The sequence below is a fragment of the Eutrema salsugineum genome, unplaced genomic scaffold (genome assembly GCF_000478725.1).
Source record: "Eutrema salsugineum unplaced genomic scaffold, Eutsalg1_0 scaffold_17, whole genome shotgun sequence".
In the NCBI taxonomy this organism is placed as follows: domain Eukaryota; kingdom Viridiplantae; phylum Streptophyta; class Magnoliopsida; order Brassicales; family Brassicaceae; genus Eutrema; species Eutrema salsugineum.
The window spans coordinates 490461-505491 of NW_006256852.1; the positions used below are offsets into that span (position 1 = coordinate 490461).

Sequence of the window (15031 nt, forward strand, 5' to 3'; positions counted from 1 at the left end):
CTTGTCGATCAGGTTTATTCCATCTTTTCAAAACTTTGACACGTATTTTCCAATTTTGTCTCGATGCATGTAACTCATCAACAAAGTTATATGTAGCCATGGGGATAATATTTTGAAAAAGTCAAAGAAATGGTTGGAAAGAAAGATTAGTAATTTAAACCGAAATTAGAATAAATTATTATTTATTAATAATTGCAAAACAGACTTGTAAATACCAAAAAATGTGTCTAACAAAACTAATAATGCATCTGGATTATCAATTTTGAATCCTTATACTCGGTCCAATCCATTAGACACCATCTGTATCCAGTCCATCTAATATCTCCCTAATCCTGAAATTTTAATAACAAAAAACAGATATACATAAGGTTGACAAATTACTGTTACGCAATTTAGAAAAATCTAACTATTGTTTTTTCTTATTCATAAATCAATTTAGACAACACAGAGAAACATACTTACCTATTGTGCAAGGTTAAAATTTCAGCAATCGGTGAATCAGTGATAAAACAGGACACACCATCATCATCATGATCCTTGAGAGACACATTCTCGAAAATATATATATTAGAATATTGTTACATTATATACTACGATTTTATAATTGCAAAGGGACCTTCGTATTCTCTACACTTATCTCTTATTTCAGTTGCCAACTCACCGTGTGCAACACATTCAAGCATAAATTTCCTATATTTTGACAAACAATGTAGTTAAGAATTAGTTAGTTAGACTTCAAACATATAGTTTGAGATATACTTACTCGTCATCTATTATCTTAAATCGAATTGATGATGAAGTCGTTCCATCCTGATCACAACGTCTCCAAGATGCATAAAAACTTTTAGCCATCCCACCGGATAATTCACAACTCAAATTAACACCACTAAATTGAAACACGTCACACATAATCAGCTAGACAGAACAAATAAAATGATAATATACAGTTTAAAAACACTCAGCAGACAGTACCGTTTATCCCTCAGACAGAATGTTACAGTTGAATATGCACCCCATTTTTCGGAATCATATACATCCTTACATGGACTGCCATAGGAAGGAACATGTTGCTCTCCAGAGAGTAAACCACACCACGTCCCAGATCGACTTACATTTAAGACCCGACCTATCAAATCTTCATAAACAATAAAAACTAAACCATATTAACATCAGCAACATAATAATAACGAAATTCAATATCTAAACCGAAAAATAAACACACCAACTAAATAGTCATCATCATGGGCACGATCCAATATCCTTTGAAAATCAACGAAGTCAAAATAAGCGTTTTCACTCTACGTGAAGTCTTGTCAATGATAGTTGATGGTAGGAACAATATTTTGTATCTATGAGAAATCAGTCTACAACTATCCTCACACTCGATAACAGAAAAACGACTGATTTAATCCAAATACCAACATCTATGCGAGACGCTGAGACATCGATCTCACCATCTCTAATAGTGGCCTGAATTTTAACACCCTGTGAATAAAACAGTCAATTAGACATCAACACAATTTTATAATATTTTTTCTCATAATATAATAAATACCTGTTCATCCGATAATATGAGCTCCAGGGAAGAACGTTTTAAAATTAGCATATGCACCCACGTCTGTAAAACCTTAACAAAGATAGTACAACCATCTTTGGAAGGTCTCCAACGGGACACACACCCTCCAAAACACATTGAACCAAGAGAAACTGTATAAGTACACACCGAATTCTGGTATCCCGATATACTAATATTCTTTTCGATGAGTATATCATTCGGTTCGACGTTTTGGTAATCCTCACTATCATCGTCACTCTCAGTCTCATCATCCAACATAACATCTTCATCATCATCCTCATCATCATCAGTCGAATAAGGATCGTCATCATCTTCATCTTCATCATCACCACTATCACCTTCCGAGTTAGCACTTGAACCATCAGATCCTTCACAAGACTCACCGTCGTCAATAAAATCATCTTCAGAATCGTATTCATCTGTTTGGTCCATATCATCGGTATCATCGTGCGACTCGACATCAGACCCCATGTAATCCTCAAAACCATAATCATCATCAGTATCACGGCCATATAGCACTTCGGTATCATCAGACTCATTATCTTCTGCATAGATAAACATATGAAAAAGCAACGTAGTTAGAATTTAAAAATAAATATTAAAAAAGGGAAAAAATGGTGCTCAAAGCAAAAAAAGAAACATTGAAACCATTAGATTCTTTATTTATAATCCAAACATTCCTCGCAAAATCCCAAAGAAAGGTCTTGTGAGCATGATCGCTCGAATTAACATGATCAGAACCTAAATGCACAAAAAGAACATCAGAACAAACATAAACACATATAAAAAAATTTAATATACACCATTAACAAAATTATATTACAGGAAGAGCAGAAATACCTCCTTTGATCAAAAACTTCTGATGAAAAATAGATATATAATACACAGAATCAAAATCTATATAAAAAATGAATACGTTCATAGATTAATATATAGTAAAGATATGAAATTGTAAGATTAAGATACAACACTTCGAAAGGTACAAAATTGTAAGATTAATATAAAGTACTACGAACTTTCGATTACAGGATTATATGTCCGCAAGGTCCACTCGTCGATAGCAAGATCCATAAGTAACTTGCATGGATAACCTAAAAATACAAAATAATTACTAATAAGTATTATAACTTGCATGAATAACCTAAAAAGGCACAACAACCTTTTTTGTGATATCGACGAAAACGTATGGAGTTACGTAACAATAATCAGATATTTCTTTTTGATCCATATCCTGGCGATATGAATTCAACATAGATCTTAACTCGCGAGCATAAGCCTGGTTATCAAAACCTATGGACGAAAAAAAATTTAGAATCATTAAAAATGTAGAGAGCATATATATTATTATTAATTTGAGGAGAGCTAGATATATACCCGAAGCAGTAAACGAAACTTCCCAAGTAATCATGACTTTCGATGGATGATCAAAGCTGTACTTAGACGAATACATGGTTAGGTTTGCATGCAAATAGACAAACATGATGAATCTTTTCTAAAGAGATCCAAAAAGTTAATGCTATTATAAAAACCCTAGCAAAATAAACACGGAACTCTAACAGGGAAACTAAACTGTAAATTATGAGACGATTGTTTTAAAACACTCATATTTGTACATGTAAACAACCTAGGGTTTGTTTTTTTTATGAAAAATACTAAAAGGTAATTCTTGTTCTATATACGATATTATCTTCCCATGAATTTTATAGTTATTAGCTATAAAAATGTAAAGATTCTATTCTAATTATAACAAAGGAAATTATGACATATTTCCGTTTGCAAAATATTTAAAACACTCATATTTATACGTGTAAACAACCTAGGGTTTATTTTTTTATGAAAAATACAAAAAGGTAATTCTTGTTCTATATACGATATTATCTTCCCATGACTTTTATAGTTATTAACTATAAAAAATGTAAAGATTCCGTTCTAGATAATAACAAAAGAAATTATGACATATTTCTGTTTGTGAAATATTTAGCAAATAAAAATTATTTCCAAACATTGAATTGTAACAAAAATCTAAAGATTAAAAAAAATTCTAACTCCATGACTCGATCCCGTGAGCTATCGCTGAACAGACAAAACACATAACCAACAGAGCTACCATCTCATTCAGTATAAATGATATATTGGAAGGTATGTATAATGTTTCTGTACTTTCACATAGAGTAACAAATCGCCAAAACCCTAGAACAAAACGTAAAAAAAAAAAAGTAAATATAAGCGGAGGCAGAAAATATTTATTTATATAGAAAAAGATTCCGGGTTTATGTGTTTCCTTATTTATTTGTTCATTATTGATGTGACCAACTATTTCTTTATAATTATCACAAACATGGGCTTGTGCTCACTTTTCTCTAGATCTGATCCACGATTGGTTAAAAAATTGATTTAGAAAGAGAGAAATTTAGAAAAAAAAACACAATTAAATTAGTGTAAGATTCAAATTTGCTACCTATGAAAATAAGAATTCGAGTCACTAACCATTGTAGTTTGTGTTATTTTTTTTGTTAACCAATCAGCAGTTAAATATATATTTATTGCCGAAAAAAAATAGTATTATGCCATATATTTTCTGTGGGCTCTACTCCATGTTTTGTTGTGTATTAATTATGAAATATTTTCTTTTAATCAGATTTTCTTTTTAATTGCAGAATAATCAATGGACCAATCAGAATAGAGTATTTTCATTAATGGCATAAGTGTAATTTAACACCTTACACCAAAATGACAGAAAAATAATAATAATTATTTTATATCAACCAATCAAAATATAACATCAGCTGACCAATCAGAACATAAGGATTTCATTAATCAAAACGACATCAAAAGCTGTGCATTAAACCACAGCTCAAATCACTTCGCAAATACTATAATAGATATATTTATGGCTGGGCTTGGGGTAGTGTTGACTGACCCATAAAAACCCAACAATGTCAGCACAGCCCTGCAAAAGCCTCTCTGTTGCCGCCGCTCTCTCTACAATGGGTCGGGGTCGCAAACGCAAGGACCAGGCCGTACGTTAGCCGCCTTTGTGGGTTTTTTATTTGTTATTACGTTTTGTTTTTGACAAGAAATTTGTTTTCTTTCTGTTTTTAAGGAGAAATCCGGATCTGAAGAAAGAGAAATCTGCTGGACACAAGTTCAAAGGTGACAAAATTGAGTTATAAAAGAATGATTGCTTTTTTTTTTTCTTATGAGATCAAAGGTCTTATGTTGATTATAACCTTTTATTGTTCTGTCTTTCTCTTAGGTAAGAGCGTGTTAAAACCTTGTCAATCTGAAAAGGCAAAAGAAACTCAAAGAGAAATCTGAGGTTATAATCTAGGGAACCTTGTTCTCTAGTTATATATGCCCAGTGTATATATATAATTGAAAACGGTTCCTTAGTTACTTGCTTTAGTTATATATAAATTTCCGGTTCTTTAGTTACTTGCTTTAAAAATGAAAACTCCCTACTAAGATATTCTCGTATGTATTATTTTATGAAGTTTATGCAGTTTATCTCTTATTGCTGAAATAGTCCGACAGATAAATCATTCTTTTTAATAATTTTACTAAATATAAAATTCAAAATATATAAATAAACACCATTTTTGTTACTAATAACTAGATTTTGCTCCTACACTATGCGTAGGTATTTTGTTAATAAAAATTATATACAAATAATAATATCTATTAAAATATAAATTTTAAATATTAATATTTTAACAATATATTAAAAATATTATGGTATTAATCTAATAATTGTTGTGTAAATTTTGAGGTTTTTTAACGGTTTTGTTTTAAATCTATATACAATATGTCATTTTTCAAAACTGTATTATTTGGTTAAACACTTATAAGTTAATATACACAAACCAACTAAAATTTTTACAAATTAATTAAATGCTACTTTTTAAACATAGTATTGACTTGATGATAAAATATTATACATTCACTTCTTTAAATCATGAAAATAATTGTTTCATCATTTTCACTTTTATTCTAATTATATCTGTGTTCTTTAAAAACAATAAAATTAAAAATTTATTATTTTTTCTCTTGTTTAACCGATACAAATATTTATTGGGGTTTTTGCTAAAAATAACATAAAACTTGACTTTGAATACAAAAGTAGACCCCTGAAAAAACATTTGGTAGAAATAATCTAAAGGGGTAGTGAAAAGACCATTTAATCTTGTATGAGTAAACAAAAAATAGATGTCCTAATTACCGTTTACACCCTGACGAAGTCTACTAAAGAGAGAAAGAAGTCTAATAGTAGACTTCTTTTATCGAAATGAAGTCAACTACGTAACTAAATCTGGAAATTTAATTTTAAAATTTAGAAAAAATTATTTTGGTATCAAATTTACATTCATAAATTCCGTAATCGTAACCCAAATGTACAGAAATTATTTTTTCATATTGCTAAATAGAAATTTATGTTTTTAAATTAAGTAGAAGTAAATTTATTATTTAGGTTTTAAAAGTAGTAGACTTCTATATTGAAGTCTGCTAAACCGAATAAATTAACTTAACTGAAATTTAAACCGAAATTAAACCGGGAATAACTTCCCTTAACCAAGAAAAACTGCCCGTAACCGGATAAATTTACGTAGACCCCGTAAAATTAGTAACCCTAACCGAAAAAAACTTACCCCAACCGAACGGAATTACCAGACTATATAAAGGAATTTTACAGATCCCGTAAAAAAAAACCGTCGAAAGTTCGTGTTAAAAAAAATAAGTCAAAGGCGATTTCTGTTTCTCTTCTCCGGCGCCGCCGATTTACAGAACAGCCGCCGATAAACCCGTTCAGGCAAGTTTTCTTCCTCCAACCACACCCCCATGCTCCCTACTCCTCCGTATTCATCACCTTTCCGTTTTCGTAACCACCAATGTCAAGATCTGAAATTAGGGTTTTTTTTTTCTTTGCAGATCTGCTTTCGCCACTGGAGGTTAAAGTCATTTCCTGCCTCAAAACGGTTAGTAGATGTCATTCCGAAGATATATACTTAGCTATTCCTCTATTTCTTCTATCTTCCTGTAATTTTGTCCGTCGGGTTTGAGTATTTAGGTTTTTTTCCCAGATCTGGTTGCATTTTCTCGACGTCGGCATCATCTAATCACAGCTGTAAACACTATAAACTTTGTAGATTCCATTTGGATGATTGGTTTTAGTAGACTTCATATACAGTATTTATCATGTATTGATTGCATCGGTTGGGTTCAGTAGACTGCTATGCAGTATTTATGATGTTTTGATTGCTTCATGTGGCTTCCGTAGACTTCATATACTGTTTTTTTTATGTTTAGATTGCTTCGGTTGGCTTCAGTAGACTTCTCGACTCGGATTGTACTTAGAATGTGAAAGTAGACTTCCTTTGGCAAAAGTAGACTTCTTTGGCAATAGTAGACTTCATTTTGCAAAAAAGTAGACTTCATTTTGTAAAAGTAGACTTCATGTTGCAAAAGTAGACTTCATTTTGTAAAAGTAGACTTCATTTTGAAAAAGTAGACTTCATTTTGAAAAAGTAGACTTCATTTTGAAAAAGTAGACTTCATTTTGAAAAAGTAGACTTCATTTTTAAAAAGTATACTTCATTGTATCAAAAAGTAGACTTCATTGTATCAAAAAGTAGACTTCATTGTATCAAAAAGTAGTCTTCATTCGTGTATAGTTTCAAACCGTTAGTTATAACTAGTTTTTCTCATTAGAGCTTTGTTACCGTTGATGCAGAAATTTGTGTTAGATAATGGTGGCCTCTGAATTCCCTAGAAGACTGTACACCAAAGACGGTGAGCCAGCCCCGGATAAAAGCATCGGCTATTATGCTGATGATTATAGGCTGGTACCTGCACTAAAGTCAGCTCTACAAGAGGATGAATGGGAAGAGATTTACGAGTCACCGTTGGATATCTTATATATAAAAGACAATCAACTCTCCAGCTGAGTGACACATCAGCAATGGAGGGAGTGACATGTGGCACATCCAAAAATTGACAAAATAAATAATTAACTAAATTTAAAGTAAAACACATTAAAAACATAAATAAATATTAATATATATATATATATACACATTAGAATGCAATTTAAATTTAATTTAAATATAGAAAACCTTATAAATATTATATAATACAAGATTTTTTAGATGCACTATTCTATTTTCTTCTTTCATGTGATTTAAATTTCATTTTTAAACTAAAAATATACTAAATTTTAATGCAAATGAAAAAAAATTAAGACTGAATAAATTAAGAAGTTTCAAATATTCTTATATTAAACTTCAACTAATAAATTATAAAACACAAAAATATTTAATAAACGATTGAAGAGATAACAACTATTAAAAAAAATAGTATAAAGAAAGATGTGCACATAAAAATGTCATACATGATTTTAAATTAAAAAAATGGAATCAATAAAATATATATAACTAAAAAATTCAAAATGGTAAATTGAAAAAGTTAACAAGTATTATATTAGTAAGATTTACAAGAATAAAAAGAATATGAGGATCGAAGAACAAATGAATATTCATCTCTGATATTAAACGTATATTTATAAGTGAATTATTACGTTTTCATACAAAAATTAAAATAGTAGATTTTTAATCCCTTATTATTTTGGAAGAAAAATTAGACTATTTGGCACAACCGGTGTAGAAGAAATTACAAATAATGTATCATCAAAAAGAAATTAAAGAAAATATAAATATTTTAAACGCAAAAACATTGATAATAAACATAAAATTCAATACAAGTTTTAAAAATGTAGTATTTAAATATAAATTAAAACAAGACCTGCGTATACACGCGGGTTCTCTCCTAGTTTTTTTAAAGTTCCACAACTTGGATTTTGGTTGGGCTTCTAGGCTGGTGCACCACAAGCTGACCTTTCAGATAGTTTGCGAGCAGAGGTACGAGATATGGAGCCTGATTGGTACCACTCCAATTCGGTTTTCATTGCATGAGTTTGAGGAGATCACCGGACTCAACTGCGGGTACGTGGATGACTTGGCTGTAACTGATCTTGAGTTGTCCAATGACATGCATGCATTTTGGGAGCTAATGGGGGTCAATGTCGTTGTCGGGCCCAAGCACTAATGAAATTATTGAAGCCTGTTCCAACTGCTCATCATGGTCTCGGGATGATAGGATGTGGTTGGGATATCTTGGGATCTACGCTGGTTTCATAGTGGCAACGAGACCAGGCTTATCCACAAATGTCAACCATGCCAGACTAGTGATGGATCTCGAAGGTTTTAAGGAGTTCCCATGGGGAAGAATTGCTTTTCAGCATCTGATCAAGTCTGTTAGGGAGAAATATCTCAGCAAAAACATTCATATAGAATGATTTGTGCAAGCTCTTCAAGTGTGGGTGTACTATGCTCTGCCGGATTTTGCTGCTGAATTTGGCGAACCATTGTCAAATGATCCTACACCTCTTATGCTGGCTTACAAAGGATCAAGAGGACGAAAGAACGTCAAAGCCAACATGCTAAAACAGGTACGGTATAGGTCTAGTCATTCTCATTTAGAAGTCTTGTTCCGTAGTAGACTTCTATGTAGTAATGAATTTTCAAAGTAGACTTCAGAAGTAGACTTCATGTGTAGACTTCTATATAAAATCTTGATAGTGGGAGACTTCAGTTGTAGACTTCAATAGTAGACTTCAATGGTAGACTTCATACGTAGTTTTTCCAGGCTTCATATAGCTAGTAATTCATTTACTTATTGTGTTTTTCCAGGCTCGCATACAGTGCTGCGTGGTGATAACACCGTATTTTGACCACTTTTATGGATCGTTTTGAAATACTTTTTCTATGTTTTTAATTACTTTTAAGTACTTTTATTACGTTTTTCTAGTATTTGTAGTTCTAAGACTCTTTTCAGGTAACTTAGGGAAAAACTTAACAAAATGGATAGAAAACCAGATTTCAGCTCAGAATCAAACCGTCAGAAGTTCACCCCTGATTGAAGTCCTTCTCACCGTCTGATCCAGCTCAAATTTAGAGACCTTAAAGATGGAAGTATCAGCTTTCCAGTGCACTTTACAGCTTGGCAATCCAACGGTTCAATCAAAAGATACGCGAAGAGCAAGATGTCCCGTAAACCAGCCGGCAAGCACTTCCACCCGCGGCCAAACACTCATTCTCCACGGTCAGGAGCATCCCGACCGCGGCAAACCACTCATTCCCCACGGTCAGAACCCTCCCGACCGCGGCCATCAACCTCCGAGCCCAAAAAGCCCATTTCTGAAGCCCACATTTGGAGAAACCCTAAGTGACGTCCAGAGAGGTCTTGAGCATTATAAATACATGTCTTAGGAACCCTAAACGATATACAAACTCATATCATCTATCATTACTTCATACTTTTATTGTTTTTGCTTTAGCTTTTAGGGAGAGAGAGATTTGTTCTCTTGAACCCTTGTTCTTTCTTTTTCAATTTCGATTTCTATTCTACTTATTAATACTATGTTTATGATTTCGTTCATTATGTCTGAGTAGTTTTATTGTTGGGATTAAGGGATTTTCGATGGGGATTTATATGTTCGATGAGGATTCCATGAGCTTTTGAGCCGAATCTTAGAACTTTTTCTTCTGAATTCGTTTTTACTGCATGAGAGTAGCGTCATGAACTACAATCTGATCCAGATGCTTGGTGACACGAAAGTGTTCATCAGGTATCAGATCTAGTTTGGGAGAGCAAAACAAACATAGGAGTGGAAACCTACCTATGGGCGATTTTTGAATTAGGACGAGTCTTAAACATAATGCATCTCTTCTCTTCTAGGGTCAGAGTGGAAACCTACTGGTCAGGGTTGAGAGAGATAGTTGTCTATGATCACGACAGTGGCATATTCATACGTCCGTGACTCCAGTTCGAAAAGTTTAAGCTAAGATCTTATCAATTTTACTCTCTAGCAATATTTTGAATCGTTCGTACCCCTGAGAAAACTTCCCTGAACTCCAACGCCTTCATTCCCATTGATTTACACCGATTTTCTTTCAAGCTTTAGTTCAATATTGTCTTTCCTTTTTAGTAGATTTTCATTTAAGCAATTAGAATATCCGTTTTTTCGCATTTTTAGTTATTTTCGTTAAGTTTAGTTATTAGGTCATTTAATTCCCGTATTTTCTTTTAATATTTCGTTTTTACATTTTAAACACACTACCAAACCCCCACAAAACCGTTTTGGTTCTAGACTTCCTTACTTAATACTTATTTCAAAGGCTTTTTGCAGGAAAAGATCCTCCTTCCCTGTGGATTCGATCCCTAAGTACTACAATCGATCAGTTGTGCACTTGCAGCTATTGATTTCAATTAGGGTAAAACTTGACAACCCTCTCACACACCATCACGTGGCTAAGGACTTGGCGGATATGTTTCCAGTTTGGGATGATGAGGAATAGGATCCGGATATTGTCAAGATTGTCAATGCAATCCATGACCCCAATTTCAAGTTCTCAAAAAACCACTGGCTTTTGGAAGGTGTTTTGGGTGCACACATCGTCAAGGCAGAAGCAGGAAAGAGGAGCCTTCCCTCAGATGAATCAAGTCGCAAGAGACCCTGCACAGACTCTGCCTCTGCCGCCTCTTTCGTTGGTGATGAAGGGGTCGGAGTTGTCGCTACTATGAAAGCGCACTTCGACCAATGCTTCAAAAGCTTTTCAAACAAGATGCTGAATGGTCTTGGTAGCCGTGAAAAGCAGATCAAACTTCTCACCGACAAGGTTTAATCTGTAGAGCACGCGGTAGAGGAGTTGACTACAGGGTCAGCGAAGCACACTGAGGAAGAGGTTAAGTATCCATCTCCACTCGAGTGGACACACAAAGACGTACCATATGCACTCTGCTTAACGCAATCAAGCTTGAAACTTGTCTATCATTGGTGACATGCATTGGAGGTGTATCTGGAGCCATAGTTTGCAACATTGAGACTGGTAGTGAGTAGGTTAACTCGATCAGCTCAGTCTTCTTGCCCAAGTTATAATCATCTCGCGCCATCTCAGTAAGCTCCCCCAAGGTGCAACCATCGTTCAAAAACCACATTCTTCCACCTTTGCCCATGTCAATAACAAAATGCCATGAATTCTCCTCAATCTTCCACTCCCCGTACACAACTGGAATTTGAGCCATTCTCTGAAAAAATAACCATATAAACCATATTAGCAAACACTGCATACAGACTTTTTGTATCAAGAGTAGACTTCTCCCGAAAAGAACATTAGTAGATTACGAAGTCTACTTTGATAAGCTAAGTAGCTTAAAAATCAAAACTTCTGATTCAACAATAAATATCGAATGAAATGAAATGAAATTCACCGGGTAGTTCAATCACTTACTAAGAAGCAATTGTAATCCAAAAAATTGAAAAATACTTTATAAATTTGCCTAAAACGCGTTTTAAAAAAAATGTCAAAAAGTAGACTTCTATAGCAGACTTCAAATGTAGACCGGAGGAGAAGTCTACTTTTTCATAGAGAAGTCTACTAAAAACCGGTCATTTTTGCAATTGACCAATCTGTTGACTTTTCCTTCAGTAGACTTCAGAAGTAGACTTCCGTAAAAAAAAAGTTATTTTAGCATTTGACCGATGCATTGACTAACAAAGTAGACTTCTATTGTAGACTTCATGTAAGAGTAGACTTCTCTGACAGTCTACTTTTGAATTCTACTTTTTTAATAGAAGTCTACGGAACAAAATAGATCATTTTTGCAATTGATTTTTTTTGAGTAGACTTCACAATGAAGTCTACTCAAAATGAACCTTTGTGCTTAATGTTAGGTTGTTAAAACCGTATCAGATGCCATGTTATTTCAAAAATCTTCCTCAAATACCTTAATCTCCTTCGTCTTAATGACGGAATCTCTTTCTTTATTTTCAGTGCTTTGTTTTTTAAAAGTGTCGAGTATCAATCACTTGACATGTTTCTCGGATTGCTTGAAATTTATCATTCTTCTCAAATTCGGTGGCCAAACTTATTTTTCGGTCTCTTTTTTGATATTAAAGCAGCTTGTAATGGCTTTGTTTATATCTCGTTTCATTATATTTTTTGTAATTTAGCTAATAGTTAAACTTATAGTTTAGCCAAGTTGGTTATTTTACGTTGTAATGACTCATTTTTTTTGTGAATCCTAACTCTATTTTTTTTGTTTTTTGTTTTTAATTTGAAATGGTTGTACACACAGAAAAAAAACTTAAAAATTATTATAGTTATGTGACAAAAATTTGGATACTAATGTAAGAATCTCTGAATATATGTGTATACATCTAATTTAAATTTAAAATTTTTTATTTTAATATTATTTATTTTAGTTTTTTATTATTAACAAAAAATTTATATATAATTTCTTTATCTTTAATAATTTTTAAAAATAATAATGGAATTTGTAAAAAAAAAAAAATTTTTAATGTTGAAGTGGACCAATAAAAAATTTATATAGAATTTTTTATCCAGCAATAATTAGAATTTGTAAATTTTCTTAATTTATTTATTTAGTAATAATATTAAAAATTTGTAAACTTTCCTTATTTTTTATTGTTGATGTAGACTAATATAATTGCTCTTTTTAATTCTATGTGAACATATTTAGAAGTATTTAGCTTCAACTTTTATTAGTATAAAATTATAAAGATGTTTATTTTTCATTGACTTATGTACCCTATGTACCTTTTTCTCGTGAGCACTTAATACTTTTTCATCACACTTCCCGTTTAGACGTTTGTTATCATGTTTATCTACAACCTTGTTATTTTGTAGGAAAATAATGAAGATGAAAAATTTTGACCTGCAAAATGCAAGTATCTAAGATTTTTTGTTCTTGTCGACATTAATGCAGTTTTAGATTCCTCGCTAGTAATGTTTTTACTGGTTTTCTTAATCATTACTTAATTCCACTGGCAGGATATCAAAGAAATGTCGAATTCTATCAGAGAACTAACTGACGACTTCAAAAAACGGCAGGAAATTCTACTCTCCAAAGCCAATCTGTATGAGGTACGTTTTATTTATGATATAATATATGTTTCATATTAATACTTTATAAGCTATATATTGTTAGTGTCGGGTAGGACTTTGTTTGTTTGTTAGTAAATGTTATATTTGTTTTCTTAGATTGAGAAATTTTGATACATTACATTTTGACATCTATATCAGAACTGACTGAAGCTATATTAAAAAAATACAGGAAATTCTACTCACCAAATCCGATCCACAGGAGGTATGTTTCTTATTTTCATTTTTTTAAAAAAATTACATTTTGATCAGTGTTTAGTACTAGGGCTGTGTTTGTTTGTAGCTTGTTATTTTTGTTTTGTTAGGTTGATAACTTTTTTGATACATTAAAAACTGTAAGGCTAGCTGGTTTAATTCTAAATAAATAAATCCTCCTTTTGTCTCTATATAGGAGAAAGAATCCCCAGAGAAAAATGCGGTTTGCTGTTTTGATACCAAAGACGCGTTGGGAAACAATGATGACACCATTTTCATCAAGGGGTTTGAATATCTGCGCACTAGGGAAGAACTCAAGAGACTGTTGAGCAACATATTCGGTTCATGTGGAGAGATCACCAGGGTTTATGTTCCCATAGAGTGTGAAACTCGTTGTCCATTGGGATTTGCTTTTATTAACTTTAAAAATGGCAAAGACAATGACAAGGCGTTGGCATTGAACGGATGTTTCTTTGAAGGAAGGAAGCTAGAGGTGACGATGGGTACAAAAAGAGAAGAATTCTATGGCTTTACTAACTTTATTGGGTGTGCTCGTTGCAAATACATTAATTTACCTCGGCCGAGTGAAACTGGGTACCAGGACTGGTGAAATCTTTGTATTCACTGGTGAAATCTTTGTACCAAGCGACCAAGTACTTATTTTATTTTTAATGTCTTATTTACAGTATTTTGTGTGTTATATAAGAAAACTAATATCAAGACAACTCATGATAATGCTTAAATTAATTTATGCTTTGTTTTTGTTAGTCAAAACACTTTAGTAAATCAAATATGTAATGGAAAATTTTTATTGTGGTCTTGAGGCAGTAGATAATGAGAAAGAGTCCACTTGTGTGGATTTTTTGAATTTCAGTTAGGTTCATTCTTTTGTCTGAGAGCAACATGTTAATAGTAGCACTAGCGCTTACATTTGATTGGGATTCAAGTATATAATAACTAAAAAAAAAATTGGTACAGTTCAGTTCTATTATGGTTATTATCCGAACATACCCGAAAGTATATCACTACAAGAAAAACACCGTTTTACAACGGCCAAAATCGTCGTAAGTTCGTTGTAATAGCCCTATTACGACGAATTAGCGACGGTTTCCAAATCGTCGTGAACGCATCGCTGTAAAAGATAATTCGTCGTAAAATCATCGTATAATCTACGACGATTCATATTCGTCGTAACATCGACGTAAAAGGATCATCGTAAACGCAGGGCTTACGACAACTTTAC

The 15031-nt window shown here is 32.6% G+C and overlaps 1 protein-coding gene across 1 annotated transcript; it reads left to right on the forward strand.

Moving 5' to 3' along the window:
• The first annotated feature begins 13373 nt into the window (after positions 1–13373).
• Positions 13374–14398, forward strand: LOC112087591. Its single transcript, XM_024157535.1, has 4 exons — positions 13374–13379; positions 13483–13575; positions 13766–13798; positions 13985–14398. The coding sequence occupies exons 1-4, from the start codon at positions 13374–13376 to the stop codon at positions 14396–14398; spliced, it is 546 nt and encodes a 181-aa protein (XP_024013303.1).
• Positions 14399–15031: the final 633 nt, after the last annotated feature.

What these genes read in the sequence shown, in the direction of transcription:
- LOC112087591 (XM_024157535.1), top strand. An exon ending in CCAAAGCCAATCTGTATGAG is followed by an intron (nt 13,576 to 13,765) that starts GTACGTTTTATT and finishes AAAAAAATACAG; the next exon opens with GAAATTCTACTCACCAAATC. An exon ending in CCAAATCCGATCCACAGGAG is followed by an intron (nt 13,799 to 13,984) that starts GTATGTTTCTTA and finishes GTCTCTATATAG; the next exon opens with GAGAAAGAATCCCCAGAGAA.